Source organism: Homarus americanus, unplaced genomic scaffold, assembly GCF_018991925.1.
Source record: "Homarus americanus isolate GMGI-L3 unplaced genomic scaffold, GMGI_Hamer_2.0 scaffold17856, whole genome shotgun sequence".
Taxonomy (NCBI): domain Eukaryota; kingdom Metazoa; phylum Arthropoda; class Malacostraca; order Decapoda; family Nephropidae; genus Homarus; species Homarus americanus.
The window spans coordinates 1,504,055-1,531,375 of NW_024738735.1; the positions used below are offsets into that span (position 1 = coordinate 1,504,055).

A 27,321-nucleotide genomic window follows, 5' to 3' on the forward strand; every position below is an offset into this window, starting at 1 on the left:
CTATACCAAAGCATTATCTGTTAATATATAATACCATAACCTTTAGTTAGTTTAATGCTAAAATTATTTAGTAACTATTATACTCCATAAGAAAGAATTATTAATCTAATGAGAATAGGCGTATCCAGAAAATTATTCATTGGTCTTATCAACCCTAAACTGAAATTGATGACGTCAAGTTTACTGAAATTAATGACGTCAAGTTTACGTCATCAATGTAAACAGTCAACGTCACGAATCAGCTGTTCTTTGTTGTGTTGACCTAGAATGAATTTTGTGAACACGCCTCATAATTTAATGTTTGACTCACACTCTCATCTCCACCGGTGAAGGGAACCAGGAGGGACGGACTGCGTGTTGGAGATGAGGGTAGTTTGTTGGAGATGGGGAAGGCATGGGAAGGGGAGGGAGTGTGAGAGAGAGGAGGAGGGGGAGATGTTGTAGATGTGGTGAACCTGACTCTCCCTCGGTTCACCACAGTGTTGCGGTTAAAGTTGTTCTTGGTTAAGCGATTGTTGGAGACAGGGATTGGTGAAGGATTATTAGGGAAATGAGTAGATTGTGGAGTGTTGGCGAAATGATTAGGAGGGAGACTGTTGGCGAATTGGGGTGTATTGGCGAATTGGGTAGGGTGGGGAGTGTTGGCGAATTGGGTAGGGTGGGGAGTGTTGGCGAATTGGTCTGGAGGGAGACTGTTGGCGAATTGGAGTGTATTGGCGAATTGGGTAGGGTGGGGAGTGTTGGCGAATTGGGCTGGTTGAGGAGTGTTGGCAAATTGGTCTGGTGGGAGACTGCTGGCGAATTGGGGTGTATTGGCGAATTGGGTAGGGTGGGGAGTGTTGGCGAATTGGTGAGGCGGGGAGACTGTTGAATTGGGGTGTATTGGCGAATTGGGTAGGGTGGGGAGTGTTGGCAAATTGGGCTGGTTGAGGAGTATTGGCGAATTGGTCTGAAGGGAAACTGTCGGCGAATTGAGGTGTATTGGCGAATTGGGTAGGGTGGGGAGTGTTGGCGAATTGGGTAGGATGGGGCAATTGGGTGGATGGGGAGTGTTGGCGAATTGGTCTGGAGGGAGACTATTGGCGAATTGAGGTGTATTGGCAATTGGTCTGGAGGGAGACTGTTGGCAATTGGCTTGGATGAAGAGTGTTTTGAATTGGTGAGGCGAGACTGTTGGCGAATTGAGGTGTATTGGCGAATTGGTCTGGAGGGAGACTGTTGGCGAAGTGAGCTGTATTTTCGAATTGATTAGGATGGGGAGTATTGGCGAATTGGTTAGGATGGGGAGTATTGGCGAATTGGTGAGGGTGGGGAGTATTGGCGAATTGGGTAGGATGGGGAGTGTTGGCGAATTGGTTAGGGTGGGGAGTGTTGGCGAATTGGTTAGGGTGGGGAGTGTTGGCGAATTGGTTAGGGTGGGGAGTGTTGGCGAATTGGTTAGGGTGGGGAGTGTTAGGGACGAGGAGTGAGGAAGGACTGGTAACATGGGATTGAGGGGAGGTGTTGGGGGAGGGTGTTGAAGGCCGACTGTTGGAGATAAGGAGAGAGCCCTTGTTTGAGGCGGGGAACGAGAGAGAAGGTTTGTTGTTGTGAAGGAGTCTTGGAGGATTGCTGGTCGGGATTGGAGGTGGGGAAGCGTTAGAGAAAGTGCCTTGATGGGGAACACCAGGACGACTGCTGGAGATAAGGAGTGGAGTAGGACTGGTGGAGATAGGGGAGGGTGGAACCACAGTGTTGGTGGATGGTGTGGGAATATTGCCAGAGCCAGGGAATGAATGTGGATCATGAGCACCGACAGATAAGAAAGGAGTGTTGAAGAAGGAGAACGACGGCGGGTTGCCACTGGGAGGGAGGGAGGTGGAGGGGTTGGCTGTGATGGGGAACGGCAACAAGCTGTTTGGGTCTGTGACTGGCTGGTGATGCTGAGGGATTCGGGTTGGTGGGAGACCGAGAACCGTGGGAGGTTGGGGTCTGTTGGAGTGCGAGGACGATGAGAACTGGTTAGAGAGAGGAGCTGGTGGGGGATTGGTCGGGACGGGAGTTGGTTTCAGTTTGTTAGGGACTGGAGTACGTGTAGAACCCAAATGAGTTGGGCGATTATTGTCACCAGGAGGCCTGAAGAAGAACTGAATGTTCCCTCGCTCGTTGATTGGTTTATTGGGAACTTGGAAGTTTAATGACGGTTCAGGAGTGCTTTGGTCTCTGGGAGGACTTTGGGTCGGAAATTCTGGGAGGTTATTGGAGGGCGGGGTGAAGCGGACGGAACCTCTGTCTTTGAAGCTTTGTTGGTGTTGGTGAGGTGAGGGGGACAGGTTGTGGGAGGAAATGAGGTTGCCTTCACCGTCGAAGATGAAAGTTGTGCTCTCTGGGGGAGTGACTGGCTGGACGAAGGTCTTGGAGCCTCCGTCAGATGATGTGGACTCAGTTATAATAGAATGAGTCAAGTGAGGGTCAGTACTGGGAGGTGATGTTGTGTGGGAGAAAGGAGAAGAGGAAGTCGTGTGGGAGAAGGGAGAAGAAGTCGTATGAGAGTTAGGAGAGGAGGAGGTCGTGTGGGAGAAGGGGGAGGAAGTCGTTTGAGAGTTAGGAGAGGAGGAGGTCGTGTGGGAGAAAGGAGAAGAAGTCGTATGAGAGGCAGGAGAGTGGGTCGTGTGTGAGTTGGGAGAGGAGGAGGTCGTGTGGGAGAAGGGGAAGGAAGTCGTATGAGAGGCAGGAGCGTGGGTCGTGTGTGAGTTGGGAGAGGAGGAGGTCGTGGGGAGAAAGGGAGGAAGTCGTATGAGAGGCAGGAGAGTGGGAGTTGGGAGAGGAGGGTTCGTCGTTGGGAGAGGAGGAGGTCGTGTGGGAGAAAGGGGAGGAAGTCGTATGAGAGGCAGGAGAGTGGGTCGTGTGTGAGTTGGGAGAGGAGGAGGTCGTGTGGGAGAAGGGGGAGGAAGTCGTATGAGAGGCAGGAGAGTGGGTCGTGTGTGAGTTGGGAGAGGAGGAGGTCGTGTGGGAGAAGGGAGATAATGTAGTGGGAGAGGAGGTTGTCTTGTGAGTGGTGAGAGGGGAGATTTTATGGGTGGTGGGTGAGGAGGTCGTTGAAGGGGTGGGAGAAGAGGTTGTACGGAAGGGAAGAAGGGTGTTACTATGAGTGGTCGTGTGAGGAAAGGTAGAAGGGGAGGAAGTCTTTCGAGAAGTAGGATGGGTGGTGGTGTGAGGGGCAGTAGTTGTAGTAGTAGTGCCATGAGAGGTGGTCGAGTGTGGGGAGGAAGTAGTGGTCAAGCGAACGTTGTGCGGGGAAGGTGTGGTAGTGAATGGTTGCTGTGTGTTCCCGATAAAAGAATTCCTGGTGTGAGGCTGAGGTGTGGTTTGTGAAGCGTCAGTAAATGGGAAACTGTCGGCAGGTCTCTGAGAATGGCTGGCATGTCGGTCCCCATGAGTCGTCGAATCAGGCAAGTTACTATTAGTCGTCACTCTGGGTTTCGATGTCGAGGGAACTCGAGGCCTGAAATGAGTCGAGATTTGATGTTGAGAGTTTGTTCCGGGAAGGTTGGGTCGAGGTTGTGATGTCGGGAAACTAAAGGGATTATTATCGTTAATTCGTGTCGGGGGAGTGAGTGTGGTAAAGGGCCTCAAGAACTGTGAGGGTCGAGTGGTACCTGAAGAACCGTTGTCAACTCCAGGGGGGATCAGTGTCGTGTGGGGAACTATGATACTTTGAGGCGTCTTAGGGTTTGTGGTCATCAGGGAAGAGTCTCTAGAAATAAAGCGATTCCTAGGAGGATCTAGAGGCCCTTTCTGGATTGTGGGACGCTTGTGGAGAAGGCGAGAGGCCGTGCGTGACGGAGGTGAGAGTGTGGTGCTGGGAAAAGATTGTTTGGGAGACTTTGGTTTTTGAGTGACGGGTCTATCGTGAAAGAATCTGATTGTTTGCATCTTAAAGTTGGGTATGAAGGGGGTTGTTGACGGTGGGTTAGTGGTGGGCAAGAAGGTAGTTATGGCAGCCGGGGTGTTAGTGACTCCTTTCCCGCTGTTAATATGGTCATCAAGCGTTTGAGAACTATCAACAGTAAACACAGGGTTGGAAGGAACCTGAGATGTCGTCAGGAGTGAGGGAGAAGAAGGATCTCGGTCAGTAACGCCGGCGAAAATGTCATCGACGCCGCCGTCGTTGCTGGAAAAGCTGGGGATTGCAGCGTCGGCCGGAATTGCAGCGTCGGCCGGTCCAATCAAGAAGCCGGCAGCCTGATTGACGAAGACGCCAACGTTGCTCCCTGAACCCGAGCGATGTGGAGTTGAGGTCGGTCGTCTGCCAGGTAGGTTTTGTTGGCTCCCTGAAAGATTCTCATGCTTGTTTAGGGGGTTCTGCTGTCCTCTCTGGTGGTTCTGTTGTCTTGTTCGTGGGTTCTGTTGTCCTCTCTGGGGGTTTTGTTGTCCACTTTGGTTCTGTTGTCCACTTTGGTTATTCTGTTGCCCTCTTTGGGGGTTCTGTTGTTCCCTATGGTTGTTCTGCTGTCCTCTTTGGTTGTTCTGTTGTCCTCTTTGGTTGTTCTGTTGTCCTCTCTGGGAGTCCTGTTGTTCCCTATGGTTGTTCTCTCGTTCCCTATGGTTGTTCTGCTGTCCTCTTTGGTTGTTCTGTTGTCCTCTCTGGGAGTCCTGTTGTTCCCTATGGTTGTTCTCTCGTTCCCTATGATTGTTCTGTTGTTCTCTTTGGTTGTTCTGTTGTCCTCTCTGGGAGTCCTGTTGTTCCCTATGGTTGTTTTCTCGTTCCCTATGATTGTTCTGTTGTTCTCTTTGGTTGTTCTGTTGTCCTCTCTGGGAGTCCTGTTGTTCCCTTTGGACGTTTTTATTTCCAGAGAGTAAATTATGTTTTCCGTCCTGGAGTGTTTGTTGTCCGAGGACGAAGTGTTGGTGTGCCGATGGGGGGTTCTGTCGTACACCGCCCAGGCTTTGTTTTTCGTCTTTGAAGGTATGTTGATCACCTGGTCTCCTGTGCTGATCGCCTTGGGTATTCTGTAAACTACTTTGGCTAATAACTTTCCCATCTTGAATTATTTGATGGCCACCCTGGTTGTTAGGTAAACTACTTTGGCTAATAACTTTCCCATCTTGAATTATTTGATGGACACCTTGGTTGTTAGGTAAACTACTTTGGCTAATAACTTTCCCATCTTGAATTATTTGATGGCCACCTTGGTTGTTAGGTGAACCACTTTGGGTGATAACTTTCCCATCTTGAATTATATGATGGCCACCTTGGTTGTTAGGTAAACCACTTTGGGTGATAACTTTCCCATCTTGAATTATTTGATGGCCATCTTGGTTGTTAGGTGAACCACTTTGGGTGATAACTTTCCCATTTTGAATTATATGATGGCCACCTTGGTTGTTAGGTGAACCACTTTGGGTGATAACTTTCCCATCTTGAATTATATGATGGCCACCTTGGTTGTTAGGTAAACTACTTTGGCTAATAACTTTCCCATCTTGAATTATATGATGGCCACCTTGGTTGTTAGGTAAACTACTTTGGCTAATAACTTTCCCATCTTGAATTATTTGATGGCCACCTTGGTTGTTAGGTGAACCACTTTGGGTGATAACTTTCCCATCTTGAATTATATGATGGCCACCTTGGTTGTTAGGTAAACCACTTTGGGTGATAACTTTCCCATCTTGAATTATATGATGGCCACCTTGGTTGTTAGGTAAACTACTTTGGCTAATTGCTTTACCATCTTGAATTATATGATGGCCACCTTGGTTGTTAGGTGAACCACTTTGGGTAACTGGTTTACCATCTAGAATGATTTGATGACCACTTTGGGCGTTTTTTTGATTGCCTACGATAATGTGTTGACCTTCTTGGGTAAAGTGGTGTCCATCTTGACTACCTGGGATGCTGTGTTGACTTTCTTTAATGTTCTTTTCGCTACTTTGTATTATGTGTTGACCCTCATGAAAAATCTGCTGACCGTCCTGGAAAATCTGTTGACCGTCCTGGAAAATCTGTTGACCGTTCTGGAAAATCTGTTGTCCATCTTGGTTGCTGTGCTGACCGACTTTTATATTCTGTCCATTTCTTTGTGTGCTGTGTTGGTTATCTTGGAAAATCGGTGAACCATCCTGGAAAATCCGTTGGCCATTCTGTGAAATCTGTTGACCAATGTGGAGAATCTGCTGACCATTTTGGAAGCTCGTTTTACCATCTTGGAAAATTTGATTTCCGCCTTGAGGATTCTGTTGGAAATTAGGAGGCCTTAGATTCACATGTTGGGCGTCTTGAATGTTCTGGTGCCTGCGGTTGAGCGTCCCTTGTTGCTCCTGGTGCGTCTGACCTTCAGCTTGAACATTATGTAATCCTATGTTAATATTCTGATGCAGAGGTCTGGTGTTCTGCTTAGCTCCTGGAGGTCTCTGCTGTCCCACGGAAGGGATCTGGTGGCCTGGGATGTTTGACTGACTTCCTCGTGAGTTCTCTTGCTTGTGTTGTGAAGTCTGTAGTCCTCCCTGGATGTTTTGATGCCCTCCCTGTAGGCTTTGGTGTTCTGTTTGAAGGTTCTTTTGTGTTCCAGGAGGTGTCCGTTGCCCTTCTTTGAGGTTTAGATGTCCACCTTGTAGGCTCTGATGTCCTTCTTGGGTCTCTTTTTGTCCCCTGTTCAGGTTCTGCTGTTCACCTTGTGTCCTTACTTGTCCTGTTTGGGACCTCTGTTGTTCACCTTGTAGCTTCTGTTGTCCTGTTTGGAACCTGTGTTGTTCACCTTGTGGCCTCACTTGTCCTGTTTGGGACCTCTGTTGTTCACCTTGTAGCTTCTGTTGTCCTGTTTGGAACCTGTGTTGTTCACCTTGTGGCCTCACTTGTCCTGTTTGGAACCTCTGCTGTTCACCCTGTAAACTTTGTTGTTTTCCTTGAAGGTCTTGCTGTAATTGTAAGTTCTGTTGCCCTGGAAAGATCTGGTGCCCTTGGTTCTGCTGTGTTCCTTGAATGGTTTGTTGAGGTCCTTCCGGTTTCTGTTGCTGTAGCAACTTTTGTTGCTCCGCCTGCGGTGGAGTCTGAGATGCAAACACTCCCCGAGATATAATGCCTTCCTCTGAGGTAATCGTCACACCCTTCGTTATCATGTGATGGAGCAGAGGTGGTGGAGCGAGAGAATCTACGTTGAGGAATTTCTCTTTTGAATTGTTCTGTATAAGTCTCTTTGGGACAGCGGTAGTAGTGGGGAGGTTAGGCGAAATGATGTCTGGAGGATTTGTATCCACATTTGGAAGGAATGTCGTCGCTTCCTCCTGCTGCAAGGTTGTGCTCTCCCCTGAACTAGTTGCTGTTATGAAATCGCTTATGCTATTTGGGATAATAAAAGAACTTCCTGGAAACAGCGATCCGTTTGCAATTGGTACAGCCACCAGCACAACTTTGGGCGTCACTGTATTGAGGGGTGTTGTGATGATCGGTTGTTCCGAAACTGGTAACGCTTGAGTCGTCTCTTCCGGCCGGTTGTCTTGGCATAAATGACAAGGAGGGTCTTCCTCAGCAAAAAAGGCTTCGTTAGGATCAATTGCCACAGGTTGGCCCTGAGGTCTGGGAGTGGTAGTTACCAATGGCTTCCTGTCATTCACGGGTGGACGCCTAGAAGGGAAATTTGCTCGAGTCGTGAAAAACTCGTTCGGAGACCTAGTGGTAGAGGATGGTCGCGGTGATGATCGTGGAGTTGTAGTAGACTTTGAGGAACTTCTCTGAGGCAGGATGACGAATGTTGCAGGCGATGGTGAACCAAAATCAAGAGAAAACCTCGGAGGATGAGGCGCTTCAGTTTTTGATTCAATATCTAAAGTGGTCGTAGAAAAAGAAATAGGAGAGACTGTTGTGGCCGACGTCTCGAAGCCTACAACCTCAACAGTTGGGGATGTTCTTGGTGGTTCTGGAGACTCACGTTCCAACAGAGGAGTGACTGGAGGGATTATTGTTTCGAAATCGATGGCGGTGGTGGGCCGAGGTCTCGGCGCCGGTGTGGTGGAGTGGTGGAAAGGTGTGAATCCCTTTTGTGGTAGAGTGCGGGTTATTTCTTGTGGTCCAGAAATTGGGGAAAGTCTTACCTTTGTAGGTGAAGTAATTTTAGCTTCCTGATTGTTGAAGAAGTTAAATGGAGGGGGAACATGAGACGAAGTCATGCCTTCTGTTGACGAGATAATTGTCCTGTCTGACTGGAAAGTTAAAGTACTATCAATCAAACTTTTTGTGGTTTCATCAAAAACTGTGGGAGTTGATGTTTCATCATCAAAGAATTGTGGGAAAGACGTACTCTCTACTTCACCTGAAGTAGTAGAAGGACCAAAAAGAACATCATCAAGTTGTGTCGTTATGTCTGGCACCTCCGAGGGCCTAGATGTCGTTAGTCTTCTCTGAGTGCCGAACCTATTTCCTTCAACCTTCTGTCTATTTATGAGCGTCGCCAAAGTAGTTATTTCATCTCCATCCGGCTCTGTCGTTGGAAGCTCCAGTGTTTCAGGTTTTGGCTTCGATTTAAAGAATTGTGTAGTTCTTCTAGTATCGGTCTCCACGCTATTTCGTGGCGTTGTGGGTACTGCGGTGGCTTTCGTGCGTGGTTTTATGGTGGTTCGAGGAATCAACAGTGATGGGTGTCTTGTTACCTGATCAATTTGCGGCCTCACTGTTCTGTCCTCCATTAAGGTCGGGCGGGGTGTAGGAGACGGAGAGAAATGAGTCCTAGGACGTGTCTCCTGTTGTGGCTGAGAGCTGGAGAATTTCGAGGTAGGTCGAGGACGTCGTACGCGGAAGGTTCGTGAACGGTTACCTGCATTGACACGGAACCTTGGGGGAAGATTTGGGAACCTTCTGGCTGGCTGAGGATCATCACTCTCAGGGGAGAACGATGGACTAACTCTGTGTATGGCAGGACCTTCTGAATTTACGCTGAAAGGCCTGGGTGAGGGCACAGGCCTTAAGAAAGATGACTTCCTCTCTCCCTCAATTACCAGTGAAGATCTTAGCCCGTCTGGTAGAATTGGATTTGTTGCTCGACCTTGTGGAATTACTTCAGATATTTTGGGGGCATTTTTAATTCCAGCTGGACGTCTCCGGTGAAGCTGTCCTCGAAGCCAGAAATCTTGAGGTCTTCTGGTAGACGCCGGGATCTCTTCAGTAGTGTCCTCTGGCATGTCGGTGGTGAAGCTATCTGCTGGTGTTGTTACAGTGACAGCCTCGGTGTCTGCTGTCTCATCGGTTTTCTTGGCAGCTAAAGATTTTAATCTTTGGCTATTTAGTTCCAAGAACCTTAGAAACGCGGCATTCTTGGAGTCTTTGTTTTCAGAGCTCGGGTTATCGGTGTTACTTGAAATAGTAGACAACTCTTCAGCCTCCGTCGTCGTAGCCTGTGTTGTGGTCGTGGGCCTTGGCCGAGTCGTACCTTGAAAAGATGACTGCTTGGTACTGTCTCGCCTGGGTGGAGGCTGGGTAAAAGCACCACCCGAAGGTCTCACTTCATTGGACTTGGGTGTGGGCGCCTTAGTGGTCTCCCCTTGTGAATTTCTCTGACTGAGGAGTTCACTGAGGCTCAATCTTCCACTGGAAGTGACAGATTCTGGTCTTTCAGACGTGGTCCTTAACCGAGGAGAAGAAAGGTTATTATTTCTTCGTTGAAGCAAATCAGGTCTGGATGCCCTTTGAGGCAAGTCTGTTCTGGATGCCCTTTGAGGCAGATCCGGTCTAGATACCCGTTGAGGCAGATCTGGTCTGGATGACCTTTGAGGCAAGTCGGGTCTAGATGACCGGAGAGGCCTGTCTGGTCTGGATGTCTGTTGAGGCAGATCCGGTCGTGGTGCAAGTTGAAGAAGATGCGGTCTGGATGTTTGGTGAGGTATGTCCGGCGTCTCTGTATCTCTATCTCGATCGCTCGTAAGTTGTAGCAAACGCAGTTTCTCCCGCAGTGTTGTAGGTTCTGAGGACCCGTCAGAAGAACTTTTGGTGTCGCTATTCCTTCCTTCTCGAGGTGAGTTCTGAAGGGTGGCCATACTCCTCGCAGCAGAGAAACGACTGGGACGATTCTGCAGAGACGTGGGCACTTCCTCATCAAAAGGTAAGATTGATGCTTCTGTTGCAGCAACTCCTTGGAGAACCTTACCTGCTGGAGGGGCAATGGTGGTGATTTCCGTTGAGAGATTAATCATCGACGACTTTATCTCTGCTTCATTAGTGTCTGACGAACTTGAGTTTGTATCTTCTGACAGGATTCCTGTATTAATCGTGCTTGAGTTATTGTCAGCGTTTGTTGTTGTTTTTGACATATTCTTTGTATTTTCTTCTTTTTCTTCTTTCGTGAGATTAGAATCTTCGCCTGTCTTAGGGGATTCTGAAACCTCAGAAAGATTTTTCACTTTCGCAGAGGGCTCGGAGACGGTAAGTGACGTCACATCCATGTTAAGTATTGTTGGCACCAAATCTTCCTCAGCTGTGATGAAGCCCTCGAAGCTTGTGGTACTCTCGGCATCTGACATTCCCTGTCCCTCCACGTCAGTGGGCGTCTGTAGGCTGGTGGAAAAGAACACCAGCTCGGTTGGTGCAGGCTCCAGGTCATCATAGAAGTAATCCTGCGGTGTATCAGGTTTCTCCAAGTTTATTTCTAAAGGATCAACTTCCTCTGTTGTGGGTGTCAGAGTGAAGCCAAGAACATGGTTCAACGCCGCAAATTCAGGACGAACAGACGTTCTGTCGAAACTACGCAACAACATTTGGAAATTATCCATGGAATCAAGAACGTCAACTTCATTCTCACCAACTGCTCCAAATTCTGGTAGCGTAGAAAACTCTGTGGTAGGACCTGAGGACGTAGTTTCAAAGTTATCATAGTCGAGCGAGATAAAGTCTTGGTGTTGGGGGGCCGTTGTTGTTGGGGCGTCAGTCACTGGCTCTGTGACTCCCTGGCTAAACCTGGTCGTAGTGTCCATCATCTTCACTGACGATATCAGAGGATTGTTAGAGAAGGGAAATTTTGTTGTACTTGGTGGTGGTGTAGTTGTTGGTCTGGACGTTGTGGATCTACTGGACAGTAAAGGGATCCTTGAATGTGTTGATGAGATGGAAGTCATTGGAGTTCTCTGTGTGGTTAGAACTCCAAAGGTTGTCGTCAATTCCTGGTTTTCGGCTTCTGTTGTAGTGTGATCACCCACAACAAAGTCAGTGGTTGGGCCAGTTACAGATGTTGGAGTATCAAAGTCTTTGAATGACATCGTTGTCTCTTTTGTGGTGGTGGAGGATATTGGCGTCTCGGTCGCTGCTTGTAACCCGAGAGTTGTCGTTCTTAAAGTCGTTGCCTCTTGCTCTTCAGCTGTTGTTGCCTCTGTCTGCCCTTCATTTGTACTTATTGTTGCTTCTTCCTCTACTACATTAGGCTTTGTCAGTGTATCGCCCGATTCGGTTTTTGTGATGACTCCTTGTGAGATTAGCTTTGTAATCAGGTCTTGAATGCGTGGCTCCTCAGGTTTCGTTTCTTTTGACGCCTGCGTTGTTGCCACCAAACTGTCAGCCACACCCGTGTTAAAGTCGTCCGTCTGGTAACCAGTAGTGGTTGGAGGAGAAGCCTTTGTTGTGGTGGTTTCAGGAAAATGATTGAAGGCTTGTGTAGATTCTGAGTCCAACCCTGCAGCAGAATTAGTCAGACTTGTTGCTGCTTCATCGACTGTTGCTTCCGAGGAGAGTTCCAGTGTTGTGCTAGGGATTACTGGTATAATATCAAAATCACTTTTGTCTTCAGGATCAATTGTTGTGGGTTGGGTTTTCGATGGTGGGAGGTCATCAGAAGAAACTGTTGTGGATATAGACAAGACTGATACAGGTTCTAAAGACGTACTTAATTGTGTGGTAGCGACGGAGTATGACACTGTCTCTTGGTCGTCTAGTGTGATAGGGCTGGTGTTATTATCAAGTGAACTGTAGGAGACAGTAGTTGGTGGAAACTCTGAGGTGCTCATTGACTGTATGATTGTTGACAAGAGGTCGTCAAGGGGTATTTTTGTCGAGCCATCGTCTCCGTCAACAGCATGGATTGAAATAACTGGGTTTGAAGTGACGCCAAAATGTGTTGGCGACTGTATTGACGAATCGGTTGTCTCTGTAAACAGCGGTCTGGATGTTACTTCTTCTAGAATCGATATAACTTCCTCGGTCGTTGTGGTACCAGCGAGGCCTCTCAAGCTAAGCATGGCAGCGATCCTCTCCCGGATCTGTTGTACTCTGGACAACGTGGTTGACTCCGTGGTTGAGGAGGGCATGACAAAGAAATTCTCTGAGACAAAGTTGAAGTCAGACTCTTGTGTCGTGGTTAAAACTCTCTCCGTGGTGGTGGTCGTGGTGGTGGTTGTCGTCGGGCTGGTGGTGGTGACGGGCCGAGGGGTTGTTGTTCGTCTATTTTTAGGTATGAACCTATTTCTGCTTCTAAACTCATTGAGTCTCTCTCTAAAAGTGAGAGGCCTCTGGGTGGTCCATCTATGAATGATTCTTGATGATGCTTTAGTGGTGGACGATACTATGGGGTCTACCCCAGATTCGGTACGACCATGCAGGGGAGCCCTCGTGTTGCGTATACTGGGAGTGATGGTTGTGAGGGTACGAGTCACAGGTCTCTGCTTGAAGTCATCGCTCCTCCTCCTTTGTTCAAGTCTATTGCGAGGATTAAAATTCCTAGTGATTGACTGTCGCCTGGAATTTTTTAGGCCTACAGATTCTTGGCTGGGAGGAGACCCACCTTTGACGGAGGGACGACGGGAACCAGCTGACGTGGATTTTAAACGTCTCTCCCTCAGTTTCCGAAGGCGCTCTGTGAGTAACTGGGTCGGAGAGAGAGGCCTAGGTCTTGTCTGTCTTTTCAGGTTTGTTCTTGGTGAAAGTGAGGCCACGTCCGAGGAAAACGAATTGGACGATTCTGGAGCTTTAGTCGAGACTAAAGAAGCTGCAAGTCTGGTCGGCTGTGCGCTTTTCTGATCGAAGTTGTCCTGGACGGGCACATAATCTGTTTGATCTGTATTTTGATCAAAATTGCTAATCTGGTCCTGCGGGTGACCTTCGGGAATAAAGTTCCCCTGCACGCTGTCCGTCTGTCTAATGCCGTTATCTCCAGCCTGGCTACTAATCTGACTGACGTGTGTCAGGGAAATGCTTTCAGACGCAGGTAGTGTTACCGGAATGTCCTGGTTGCCAACTCTCTGAGGATGACTGAATTGGTCGTCACTTTCCTGTTTATCATCCCTGGCAATAAAGGTCCTACGCTCGGGTTCACTCCGGTGTAAAGAATCACGGCTACCTGTGGTCTTGCGGGCTTCAAGTCTCTCCGCCAAGGTCAATGGTTGCCGGTTTTGAGGCGGGTCTTTATCATCAGGTTGCTGGCTTTCCCGATTTCTCCTTGCTTGGTTACCTCGCGTTTTGAAATTTTTGAGACGAGAAGCCAAAGTTCCACGTAAACCTGGTGAAGCTGCTGGGCGTCTTGAAGTAAACTGTGGCGCACCACTTTTCCGGATGCCTGCTGGGATAGCTGCTTCATTGCCCTGCAGTATATCTGATAAGTTTATAGTATTTCTAATTGTGGTAGGAGAAGCCGTCGTAGTAGTAGATATACTTGTCGTCGTTGCTGTAGCAGCTGCTTCAGTTGTAGTTGTTGCTTCAGTTGTAATCGTTGTTGTTGCTGTTGTTGACTCTGTTGTTGTGGTTGTTGATATTATAGGATTGGTAGTTAATGGTTGTGGTGTAATAGCAGAATTTGTTGTAGTTGTGGAAGTTACTGGTGTGGTGTTTGGCTCTGTTGTTGTTGACGCCACTGATATACTTGCTGAGGTAGCTGGTGTATGTATTGTTGTTGTAGAAGACGAGGGAAGAGGAGCTTCTGTCGCGGCTACTACTTCAGAATGCTCTGCGTCTGTCTGATAAAGGCTTGGATTCTCAAGGGGTGCCGGAATTTGAGGGACTATTCCCGCTAAAGGTACTGCGGAAGAGCTACGACTACCAGGGCTGATGTCGCCTCTGCTGATGCCATCATCTGTGCCAGCAGGATGGTCAACCGCCTCAGAAACGTCGCCTTTTTTTTCTTGAAGTTCATCTCCATCAGGGGCAAAGGACGAAGCTCCGGGAGACACCAGAGAAGGACTGGGTATATCTGGAGACTCGGGGAATCTAATCCCACCTGGCAGAGGAGATTGGTTCATTGTACTAGGCGGTAAAGGTGGTTGTTGGTTTTGATTAGCAAAATCAACTAGAAAGGGATTTCCATTAGCCTGGAAGTTTCCAAAGAAGGGGACGGAGTGTCCTGGGGGGGCATTTCCGACCCCAGGTGGAAACGTAGGGAAGCTGGAAAAGACGAAAGGCGAAGGATTCCCATTAATGGGCTGGACCGTGGGCGGATGAGATGCTGAGACCGGAACTTGCCCTCTCACCCATGCCGACGCTGCTGAAAAAGAAAAGTGGATTTTATAACATTAATTGTAAATTATCTTTATTAAACTCATCTTCATGTCCATAATCCTCAAAAGAAAAAACAGCAGGTATGTATATAATATTAGCAATTATATGAATACTGATATGAATATAAATATAGTGTAAAGTATACTGTACGTTAAAACAAGTGGTAGCTGGGGGTTATAGCGACAAAGACAAACTCTTTACAAACACCAGATAACTTTACAACAGAGGGTCCTCGTACCCATCACTGACTCACCACCAGGGATGTGGTGACTGAGTAATTTCTTGCGAAACTTATCGTTTACAGAAATACAGTATTAGTATGATCAATTAACAGCACCTAGCGTTCTTCTCTACCTTGCAGCTTGTACAAGTTATGCCAGAGTAGAACATTTACCCGCCAAATCCCGGCACTAGTGCTCTTATTTTGCCTCTCAGTAATTACATTAACATAATTTTCATATTTCATTGGGGAAATATACGTGAGGTCTTTATAAAGTAAGAACCATTTATCCAAGATACTGATATTTTCTCTAAGGTTAAAGACACGAGTTTATAATGACGGCACGATGCTGTCTTTGATACCTTTTATATACCATGTGTAAAGAAGACATCAAGAGTGTGTCTTTGAGCTAAATAAATCAGTGACATGCCAACTCTGAACCCCTAAGATGACCCATAACTCAGAAAAAGAATAAACCCTGAATACGTGCCCTGTACTTGGTGTGACTCGAGTCCGTATCTCACCTCCACTACTCTCTAAGACAAATAGTTTGACATCGAATTTCTCTCTAGATGTTTTGAGGGATTCTGACAAAAAAAAAAGTCATCCTACACTATACTGCCTTGTCACTATTACTGCACCGTCACTCTCACCTTCGTCTGTGTTACTGCAGCTAACACTATACAACCTTTCTTGAATATCACTGAGTCGTCGTTTTGTGTGTGTGTGTGTGTGTGTGTGTGTGTGTGTGTGTGTGTGTGTGTGGGTGTGTGTGTGTGTGTGTGTGTTTTTTTAATCCTATGTCTCTGATCCAACGTTTTTTTCATTCTCGTCTGTTTTTCTGCCCTAGAATTTATGATGTGTTATGTATGCTAATTTCCTTGTTTCACTGTATAACTGCGACAATAAAGAAGAAATTGTACACTACTTGCCACAAGATTTTACACGGTGATTTGTACAACATTATGACGATAGTGTTGACAGGTATATAAACGAGAGACGAAATAACTACGATAATTAAATGCCGTTATATAATTCATCCATTAACATACTGAAACTACGAATTAACTTAAGATACTTGATACCATTTACGTCATTTACTGTACAACATTACGTCATTTACTGTACATCATTACGTCATTTACTGTACATCATGACGAACTAACGAGAATAATTCACAACCAGCGATATTGATCATTCCATAACACATAACTATATTAATCAGGGAAAAAAAAGTAAAAGATTCCTCACAACATTTCTCTCGTTCTCAGTGAGTCAGAGTTTCAGGGGATAATTGTCGTGTGTGTGTGTATTTATCTTGGTTGCTCCACGACCCAGCGGGGGAGCAGTAAACGTCTGCCAGGGGAGGACCTCCGCACACCCTTATGTCCTCCACAGTTTGTTACTTCGGTGTCCATTTTCTAACCTCTATTTCTCATTGTGTTGGGGTGGAGAAGGAGGAGGAGGTAGTGGGGTTTTGATGGTGTGTGTGTGTGTGTGTGTACATGAGCGCTATTGCGTGCATTCTCCTATATGTGTGGGTGTCTGCATGGCGTGTATGTATGTATGTATGTATGTATGTATGTATGTATGTATGTATGTATGTGTGCTTGCATGTACAGTATATCTGTGTAAACTATCTCGACTTACCAAAGGTATTCTCTCTCTCTCTCTCTCTCTCTCTCTCTCTCTCTCTCTCTCTCTCTCTCTCTTCTTCTTCTTCTTCTTCTTCTTCTTCTTCTTTTTTCCTTCTTCTTCTTCTACTTCTTCTTTTTATCGCATGTATTCCTTCTTTCTCCTTCGCTCCCTCCACCACACTGAGTCACTTCACACACCCTTCTTTTTCTATCTTTACGATCCCTTCGTATTTCATCGCCTCCTCTTTCTTCACCTCTTCCTCCATTCATCTTCTTCGTTGTCTTCACCTCCTCTTTCCTCCTTCTCCATCCACTTTTTTACTGGTTTTGCATCACCTTTATTTTTTTTCTCCATTTCTATACCCATCTTCTTTTTCTTCTTCTTCTTCTTTCTTTTCCTCGCCTTTCCCTCTTTTTCTTTCTCCTCTTCTCCCCTTCTCCTTCCCTCTATCTTCTTCCCCTCTCCTTCCCTTCCCTTTTCTTCCCTTCTCTCCCCCTCTCCTCCCTTCCCTTGCCCTAGCTACCTGGGGGTGTTGGCAGGTGGCCGCCAGGTCTTCCTTAATTATCTCAGGTGTTGGTCAAGTGAGACGTCGACTGATGGATACCCAGCCTAGCTCCTCCCCCCCAGCCGCTCCTCCCTCCCACACCTATAGCATACACCCACACGCCCACCTACATCATATACCCACACGCCCAATCTGTACCATACGCACACATGCATCTTATAGCCACATGCCCAATAGGACTGAACCCGATGAAGAACTGGTCCATTTGATCTAATGTGATCCAGCTGTATACTGCATGTACCCATCCCAGTGCACTGTTACCTATACCCATGAAATACACTGTTATAGACCCGTGATATACACTCTTATCTACATCCATTGTATACATTGTAAAGGCAATGTACTGGAACTACTCTGTAACATTCAATGCAGTAATATCCTGACCACTGGAATCTGTTATATACACCTGTTGTGACCTCTAATCTGTAATCTGTTTTGCGTTACCGCTCACAGGATGAGTATGGGATGCACAGTAAACAAATCGTTGTTTATGATAATACTCAAGTTCAATGTTATATACGTCCATGAAATACACTGAATACACTGGCTTGTTACTCACGCCAGGAAACTACCAACTTTCCAATACACAGGATCGTTTGCCTACAACTTAAGGCCCCCTGGTGATGGTCGGGAATCCAGTTTCCTAAGAATTTTTTTTTCTTGTGTATATTTCTGTGGAATCAAGGCGTGCAGTTACATACAAAATATACATTTAAAATTACAATAAACTTAGTTCACAAATGCGTACTTAGCTCCTTAAGGTATTTTGTTCTGGCTAACCCAAGAAGATTTTATTCATCTGAGAGAAACCTTTACCCATGAATGAGTCAAGATCAAGATATTCATGTTTAAGTCCACGGGCTGCACACTCCTGGTACTACGATGCTGATACACGTTTTCTTTGGTGCATGAGTTAAGGGAAACCTTAACGAAATAGATTTGATCTCAGAAATAGTAACTAGGAAATTTGGAAATAAAGAAAGGAAGAAAGAATTAATGAAAAGACATGTGAACAAGCAAAAGAAGGGTGAGAGAGAATTCATAATTAAAAGAAAAGATAAGGTAAATAGATAAATAGAAGGAAAGAGAGAGGAGGGAATGGACAATTGAAGGTAGATTATAGGGATGTTGGTGGAACAGCAGTAATGTGTACATCTCTCACACTATATCATGGGTTCGATTCCTGGCCCGAGACACATGTGGGAAGGGTATTATCCTCTGTGACTCTATCATACATCACAGGTTTTCTCCGGGTGGTGTTTATCCTGTAATAACACTGGACAATAAAATTCATAGCAAAAGTAACAAACAACAGACCAACCGCCCCGAACGGCTTCTGGTGGAATGATAACTTTAATAATAATAATATAGACAAAGAGAGAGAGAGCATATCTCCCGCTAAGACAACACTGAGAGGTTCACGCGTTTTATTTTCTAAGTAATAACAAATACCACTACAAGATTTTAGAGTCTTTAAGTTACTACAAATAGTCAGCTTAACCCAGAGACTCAAAGGAAGTGACTCAGACGAATTTGGGTGTAGGAGTGCAGAGTATAAAGGTGATGTTCTTGGTGTTTACTGCGCCACTGTCTACAGTATACCTACACTGTATGTACTGTTTGGACTGTACATGCTGAACCAATGTGGACTTTTATGACGATTTACTGAATATCTATATAACTATATCTATTTATCAACAGTATGTATGTATGTATGTATGTATGTATGTATGTATGAACAAGATTAATCATTTTCAAGAGAGAGAAAAAATCTATCTTGCTGAGTGAAGTTTGTAATATATTTTCAAGTGATATAGTTATATGTGTGTAGGTAGGTGGAGTAGTGTTGGGGTGAGTGAGAGAACATTAATGTCACTATTGTTGTGATGGACAGCCAAGACACGTCCCCAAGATGGTGTTCTCTTTCGTGGCTTTTCTCACGGGGTTTAAGAGAAATCGTGTTGGTTATATCATCTAAGTTCAGTCGGGTTATATGAGTGAATATTATAGCTTAACTCTCTCCGCCAATCACCACTCTGTGAGATTATAAAAAATTCATACGAACAGTTTAAAGAAAAAAATACAGGTAATCGCCACTTCCCACGTGCTGAGCCTGATGTGTGAGTTTACCTGAACGGTGAAAGACATCTCGCACATGACTCTTACACTTGACCTTGTATGGCCAGTGGTAAGGGATGCCGGGAATATCTGTGGAGAGAGCTTGATGTTGTACAAGTCTAGCGCGGGCTGCCTCCCCTACAACACATCCGTCACTACTCACCATTGCCTAGTAAAGACAACATCTTGCGGACGATAGGAGCACTGACCAAAATTTCAGGGATGAGGATTAACTATTACTTTATCTTCCTGCCGGGTACCAGAGCTACGTGTTTCAATCACTTCTTACAACTTATCAATTACACAATATTTTTCTGTACCTTTTTAGCTCAACCATTAAGTTTCGCGAAAACACTCGATGATCTATGATGAGTGTTCACATGCTTGCGTCTAGATAGTTGTTTTAACCCTCGCCTTGTCTCTGTATCTGTCTGTCTGTGAACTAAATTTTAAACGCTAACGTATTGTGTACAGGCCCCCCCCCCTCTGAGCTGAAAAAATCGTCTGGTGTTACCCAAATAACACACAAAAGTGGCGCCCCCGTAGTGAAGGAGGCTTGGGTAAACTTTTTATCTTCTGGACAATGGAATTATTTTAGTTAAAGCGGATACTGTTCCGCATGGAAAATATAAACCATCACTACCAGACCACACTAGCTATTATTCCGGCACAGAAACACAACACCAGTAGATGAGAAACAATAAACGTTCGGAGAGTTCTGTCTTTGTGAATCAGAGAGAAACGTCGGACAACGTTAACTAGAGATCAAGGCCAAGACTTTATATTAAGTAGAAACCCTAAATTAAAAAGAATGAGAATGCTGAAGGACCTCCTTGAGGGACTCCGCAGCTGTTTCCCACACTTTCCATCCTCCCTGTATGTGTGTGTGTGAAGCTAAGTGGGTCCTTCTTCAACAGTCTATATATAAACTCTTAGCTAACACAACTACCTCACAAGATACAAAATAACATGAAAATGTAGTTGCGATTAACATTCATTAGCTTTTAAAACAAAATAGGTAGATTAATATGAAAAACATCATCGCCAGTTTAAGAATAGTGGTGGAAGTGTGACAGACAGAGAGGAGGTGGCACTGTTGCAGCATCATGATGAGATATGTCACGGCGGAGGTCGTAATACACCCCAACATTAGTCCGATGTCGTAGGAAATACCGAGGGAGTAACGTCCGCCCGGATTCTCAAACACAGCCCATGCTAAAAAGTTTCCCCAGACTTAGAGTGTGAAAAACAAAAACATTTAATAACTGTAGAGTCACGATTAATTTTCGACGCCATATTGGTCCTGTACCGTAGATTAGTTGAGATAGTTAGGTAGGTTTTCACACTTCAATTGGGGGAAAAGTTGATATTCCGATACTGTGTGACTTCAGGTACAGAGAAGGTGACCAAGGTTGTCGCGTGTCACGAAGACTATGGCTTTTGTGGCCCTTGTCACGCTACGCTCTCAGACTGATCATATCATGGCCATAAGGTTTTGAATTTACATCATGGTTCACAAGGTTCTAGGTTTACATTATGACCACGTGGTTCTAAGATTACGCATGACCATTAGGTTCTGTAGCTTTGAATTTACAACCTGACCAATAATAGATTCTAAGTTTTTAATATGACCAATAAGTCTTAATATTTAAAGCATGCCCATAAGGCTTTAAGTTTATAACATGGCCATGGGACTCAAAATTTACAACATGACCATGATACTCAAAGTTTACTACATGGCCACAAGAGGTTCTCGGCTTATACCTCATAGACAACAGGTTCTGAGTTTCCGACATAGCCGAGGGATTATTTTGGTGGGGAATCTCCAACACGATTATGGCTCTGCTAATGGTGTGAATTTACATTACAACAACGGAATTCTTTGTTTACAACATTACCATGAGGCTCTTTGTTTACAATATGGCCATAAAACCCTGTTTCTTGTATGACTGTAAATTCACACAGCCAGCAAAGTTTCATAGTCACGAGGCTTTGCTGGTAGTTTGAGTTTATAACACAATATAGTTTACGTTTTGTCATTTCCTTCGTCAACAGTCGGCTGGTATCTTCTCGGAGTTGTGTCACGCTCTTGAACACTTCCAGAGTAAACTTCCAGTAAAATAATGTATTTAAACCTCTTTGGGGTTCTGAGTCTTTCTGACTATTATGACTTCTTGTACTATACTTTGCTGTGTCAGGTTATATCTAGGAGCTGTACTGATTACTGTTGAGAGATGGAAGCATCCACCATCTCTTGTGTTACTTTTTATATAATTTTGGTTTAAGTATCAATAAAGTAGGATATAATTAGAGTAATTAAAGAATATATGTGGCCTCATTCTTGAATATTGTTTCAGGCAAGATGGTCCCTGGCCCAAGACATGACGGGTGAGGCCAGTTTCCTCTACCACCAGAACAAGGTGAGCACGACTTCTGCTGCTCTTTATTATGACACGATGGACAAGTGCCTTTATTAATTTTTGATGTTGACTAAAAACATTGTTGTTCATGTTAGTTTAAGAATACAATTGTTAATAAAGGTTAAGGAAAGGGTCGCCATTTTTTTTTTGAGGGTGGCAGATTTTTTTTGGACACGTTTGTTGTGCTGCACAGATGCTTATCTAAAAGAAGAGAGACAAGAATGTAGGGAAGTGAAATACATACAGTTTTCCTTCAGAACTTTATGATCTTGTCATCAAAACTCCCCCAGGAAGGCTGAAGGTCTTAACCACTCATGATGACAGACAACATAAACCAACTTAATGATCTTACATAGCTAGTGATTTGGTTAGGTTTGGTTGGTGTCTGTTGCCAATAGTCGTAGCCCCCACAAGCTATTGCCGTTTGGTAACAACACTTCTAGAGATACTACTGAAGGTTCATAGTCTTTATTTAATCCTCTCCCACCTAATAATCATTTTTACTTTAAAAGAAACACATCCTTGAGATCCTGCCAGTATATAACGCGGTATAAGTGGCGATTTTTTCTTTAACCTTTACGATAAAAAACTAATTGAGGAGTAAAGAGAAATAGAAGGTAATGTGATTTTTTTTTCCAGGTAAGTGAAATTTAACATCTCGAGGGACCGCACCACCACAACACATCACACTTCAGGTATGTCCAAGTCAGTTTTATACGGTATATCAGCTATCTTTCTTTTTGTACTTGCTCGGGAGTCTTGTGTCTCCTCTAACCAAGTCGTCGTTACCTCCCATTTTGGAGATCGAGATAACGTTTGGGTATATCATTAACTCAATCATATTTCGGAACTTTTAATTCCTTCACGCCATTATTATATGATCCTTTAAGTAATTTTTCATTGCAGCATCATGCATCCCCTTAGAACTTAGAACGTATTCTAACACACACACTATCACAACACAAAAAATGTTCACACACACACAAACGTTCACATGTCTCCACACAAGACACTTAAGCCTACATTAGCATGGCCTTCACGCATTCAACAAACAACTAACCCCCAACACCATCTCTGTATAGTCTACAAGTGAACGCACTAACTAGCTAGCAAGCAGATATTACATCAAATGAAGTGATGTGCGTGACGCAAACTTTCCCAGAGATTAGAGTTTTGACGTCCACGGTGCTGCAACCCCAAGATAATCTCCGTGTTGCTTGATGTTGGTTGGCTCACAGTCACGGTGGCCCCACGACTGTCTCTCAGAACCTCTTGCATGTTGCGTCCCCTCCTGCACCTCCCCTTCTCTCCTCATATCTCGTGTCATGCACTGCTTAAGCAACCCGCCAACAACATCTTCAGCTTACTGCTCCGATGACTGACACTGTTTCGAAGTGTTGATGTTTCCGTAGAGGCTGTAGGAAGAGGAGTAGGAGGAGGCAGTATTGCTTTCGGTGTCTTATAGGGTATCTGTGTTGCTCCATCTTGCTTACGTCGAAGGTCTTCACTGGTGACACTTTCCGGGTGGTGTTTATATTTTGACACAACTGAGGCGTTTATCCCCCCCCCCCCAGCCCCGTATTTCCTCCCTTTTATTAAGCACCCGAAAATTTTTGAGTTACTTTGATCGAAACTGTCCAGTAGCATTGACCGAAAACTTGTAAGAGTTGCCGTAAAAAAAATAAAATAAATAGATAAAAATATCAGGGAATATTAACTATTGCGTGACGGGAATTCGATATAAATAAGATGATATTGTTTGTGGTGAAATTGTAGTTTTGTGTGAAGTAAGAAAAGCGAAGTATTGTAAATCGTACAAGGCCTGTACACATGTTTTATGTTTTCTGCATGTTCAGTGTTTTATGTTGGGTGAAGACATAGAATATTTTCCAATACTGTTCGTTCTCACACAATCATTCCTGACCCTTCGTGACATCAGTATTTATGATCTTTTAAAATCATAGCAGAGAGCTGCCTTTACATATGTATCTTACTGTCACTTACAGTACACGTACTGATAACTTTAATAGTGAATATACTGTGTAATTTTTATTATGATTCTTATTAAAACCTTAGGGTGTTTTTTAGTGCATGACGTGTCAAAAACATGTGGCTTGAAATTTATGGACAAATGAATAGTTTTTGTGGGAATTCTTTGGTGCGATTTTTCATATATCTGGCGTGCTTATTTCCCCGTTCTACTCCAGATATCGAGAAAATTTTCGCATTCCTTCTCACCAGAATAAGGAAAATGTCTGTGTTTACTCACGAGAACTCTGAAACCTCAAATTCTTGATTCGATTTGAATATAATCTTAGTAGAATATATTTTCCTCAAGGCACCAGTGAACATGCAGTAACTGATCAAAATTATAAACTTTCTGCGACGTTCTCCAGATATTTTAGCAACACACGGATGCGACAACAACAATATAAATGATGGTGTTACCAAGTAGTTGAAAATAAACGTATATATATATATATATATATATATATATATATATATATATATATATATATATATATATATATATATATATATATATATATATATATATATATATATATATATATATATATATATATCAGCCGCGAGGGAGTCAAATGGGCCTTGAAAATGAAACGATAATTCTACAGACGTGTACAGTATGACACAACTTCCTCTATAGGTTAGTGTCATCCACCCACTGACGGTCTACCTACACAACTGTGGCGGCGCACCGACGCCTGACCGCAAGACCACGAATGTGTAGGATCTCAGAACACGAAACGACGAAATTCCGCAGTGTTTGAAGAGGTCTATATATTAGCGTATGTACATAACATCACATGCAAGAGATACGCATGTAGAAGAACCTTGGATATGGAACGCAAGACAATGACATAATACTGGACATCGTGCGGAGATCTTGTGTGAGAAACAGATTATAATACAGTACATCTTTGGCAACTTAAGTATCATCACAATTTTTCACAAGACCATCAAGGCTATGTAATGCGACACAATATAAATCTCTTCCTAAGAAACTGAAACAGACCTTTTCCTTTTCAAGAGACAGGATATATCCATGAGTAAACTAAGTGTAAATTATTTATGTGTGTCCTTGATATACCAACTAGTAAATGTTGACTGGAAAAACTGGTTACAAGGGAGTGGCTGAGTAGTGGATCGAGAACGATTGTTATTGCTTATTCCAACCTGTACAATGCCTTTCAGACTTGTTTACTTGGAGTGTGACTGGTAGGAATTCAGAATACTTTTTTTTATCAAGACTTTCCCTGTACTGTAGCATGATACCGCTCTCTTTACCACTGTACTAATGTGTATAAGAGACCGAGATAAGCCCTTGAGATATATATATATTACCTTGTTTCGTGATATACACAGTAATGACGTTACAGCAAGTATACCTGTGTGTCAGGTGGCTGATAATAGATAAAAGAAGACACGATACAACAATAAGAGGTGGTAGATTACGTAGATAAGAGGAGGTAGATTACAGTGATAACAGAAGGTAGATTAGTGATAAGAGGAGGGAGATTACATTGATAACAGGAGGTAGGTTATAATGATAAAGGGAGGTAGATTACAGTGATATCAGAAGGTTGATTATAGTGATAACAGAAGGTAGATTAGTGATAAGAGGAGGAAGATTACATTGATAAGAGGAGGTAGATTAAGAAGATCATTTACGTGTACTCAAGAGACGGATGAATGAATACTATGAATGTATGAAGGAATGAAATGAATGAACAACTTCTTACCAGTGAAGTGTTATACTAGAGATAATAATGCGAATGTTATGAATGAACTATAGTAATATAGACGAGAGAGAGAGAGAGAGAGAGAGAGAGAGAGAGAGAGAGAGAGAGGAATAAACGGCAATGACTTATACAGCATCTTCTACAGTATAATCAACTTCAGTCTATCCAACCAGCTGTGAATCGACATCTATCTGTACAGTTGGGTAAGTGAAGACGGTCGAGTACAGTGCCGGACACACGGCCTCCCTATTTACCGTAGTCGCTGTGTTGTATCCACCGTGCCCTTTATACGGGTCGTCAGGCCTATGGGTCCGCCTTCATTCTATCATTGCCGTCAGCTGGGAGCCTCATCATCCTCACCACAATAGCCTGAGAACTACCGTTTTTATTCACATTATTTACTCTTTTACCCGGCGTAAATCCTGGTCATTTACAATCAACTGCGTCGTTTGCAATCGTCCTGCTGGTTAAATGATTTGATTTGTCGGTCCAATACTCTACAGCACTCCCACCATTATACATCGAGGAAATAATGGTGATAATGGTGGCTTGGGGCAAGATAGAGCCTAGCCCCAGACACATTGATGGTTGGCTAAAACTCTGCATATCAGCGAGAGTGGTTGGAGAGGAAGGAAGACGATAGAAAGGGTAGGAGGGGGGAGTAGAAGAATGAGGAGGGAGAGAGGGAGAGAAACAAAGGGTTTGAGCGAAAAGGAAATGAGATGATGGATATAAACATCAAGTATTTTACAAGAACTGTAATTTTACCGGAAATAGACAATTCGCTAAGAAATGATAATTAAAAACACTTATAACGGTAATAACAATAGTGGTAACAATGTCTGATAACTTATTAAGAAATTCCTTAACACTAATATTTGTGTGGCCGCGGCCTTGGGAGGTAAGAGTTTCCTTCTGATCGTCTACCGTATTACAGAGCCTCTGAGTGATAAACTGGGCCCCTGGCAGTAGTGGATGGCAGGTAAAGAGACCCAGATATCGTTAATCTGGTCAAGGTCCTGTAGCTCCCACAGTAGTCCATCTCCCTATCATGTTGAGGAGGCTGTAGTCGTCTTCAGGAGGTTATGATCGTGTCGTCTTCAAGAGGCTGTGGTCGTGTCGTGTTGTTGTGGTTGGGGAAAGTGAGACCAACCGCCTCCAGATGGTGAAGACGATGCCGTTAGCTTGTTTGATGACACAGAATGTAAACAAACAGTTGCTTAGCCTTGGGTAAAGTTCTGTCTTTTCAACCTTGGTCACGGTCTAGCATACAAGGCCTAATGTAAATATACGTAATCTAATGGAAATGTGTTTCAAATGCACCTAATAAAACGAATGTGATATTTATTGGATGTTGATTAAATTTGTATATAAACTCAGGAGTAATATTGCATCTGGAATATACCCGCCAAGCAAAACGTCTCATTAAGATGGTTTTGAGATGTGTTACTATACTGTTGGTAATAATATAATTAGAAACCCTAAATAATGAAACCCGTTTACCTGTCGGTGTGTTGGCATAGACTTTTATTATGGTGTCTTTGAGAGAAAGAGACAGACAGACAGACAGCTAGACATGGAGAGAAATTATACCTCTGTGGGCTAAATGATATCCCATTCTATTTATCACAGCGACAACATCCATGTTTCACGCCATCTGTGGTAAGATCTATCTTCATCACAAACACGAGAAATATGATTATAATTTACTGGCAGATGGTGGAAGGCCTCGGTCGATATTACACCAGCTTTCACGAGGGATCTGCATTTTTTGGTGTTACTTGAATGACAATGAAAGTAAAGGATAGTTAATTGATAGTTAATCTAGGCAACAATTTTTTTGTGGTGAGTTATTTAATCCTAGGTTGATATTGACTTATTCCTTACAATTGTTTGTTTACTCGCACTTGGGTACGTTTTTATATGCCTGCACTGTATAAATATACTGTATATCTGCATTGTCTATATACTTGCTGAATTGTATACTTGCATTGTCTATGATACAAACGCTGAATCAGTGTATGATGATATACTGAGTAAAACTGAACTGAACTGATAGATGGATAAAATGAAAGTCACCTTTTTCTGTAAGATATTAAAAGTCAAATTCATGTTTAAAGGTTTGTAGTTTTAGTCTAATTAATGTTATTCAC

General features: G+C 44.0%; 1 protein-coding gene across 1 annotated transcript in view; it reads right to left on the bottom strand.

Moving 5' to 3' along the window:
* The window catches only part of LOC121874339 (mucin-5AC-like), a 72,249-nt gene that overhangs the window by 5,994 nt on the left and 38,934 nt on the right, over positions 1 to 27,321 (bottom strand). The window contains exon 2 of the mRNA XM_042378462.1: positions 4,072 to 14,429. Coding sequence (XP_042234396.1) covers positions 4,072 to 14,429 — 10,358 coding nt within the window. The remainder of the gene's footprint in view (positions 1 to 4,071; positions 14,430 to 27,321) is intronic.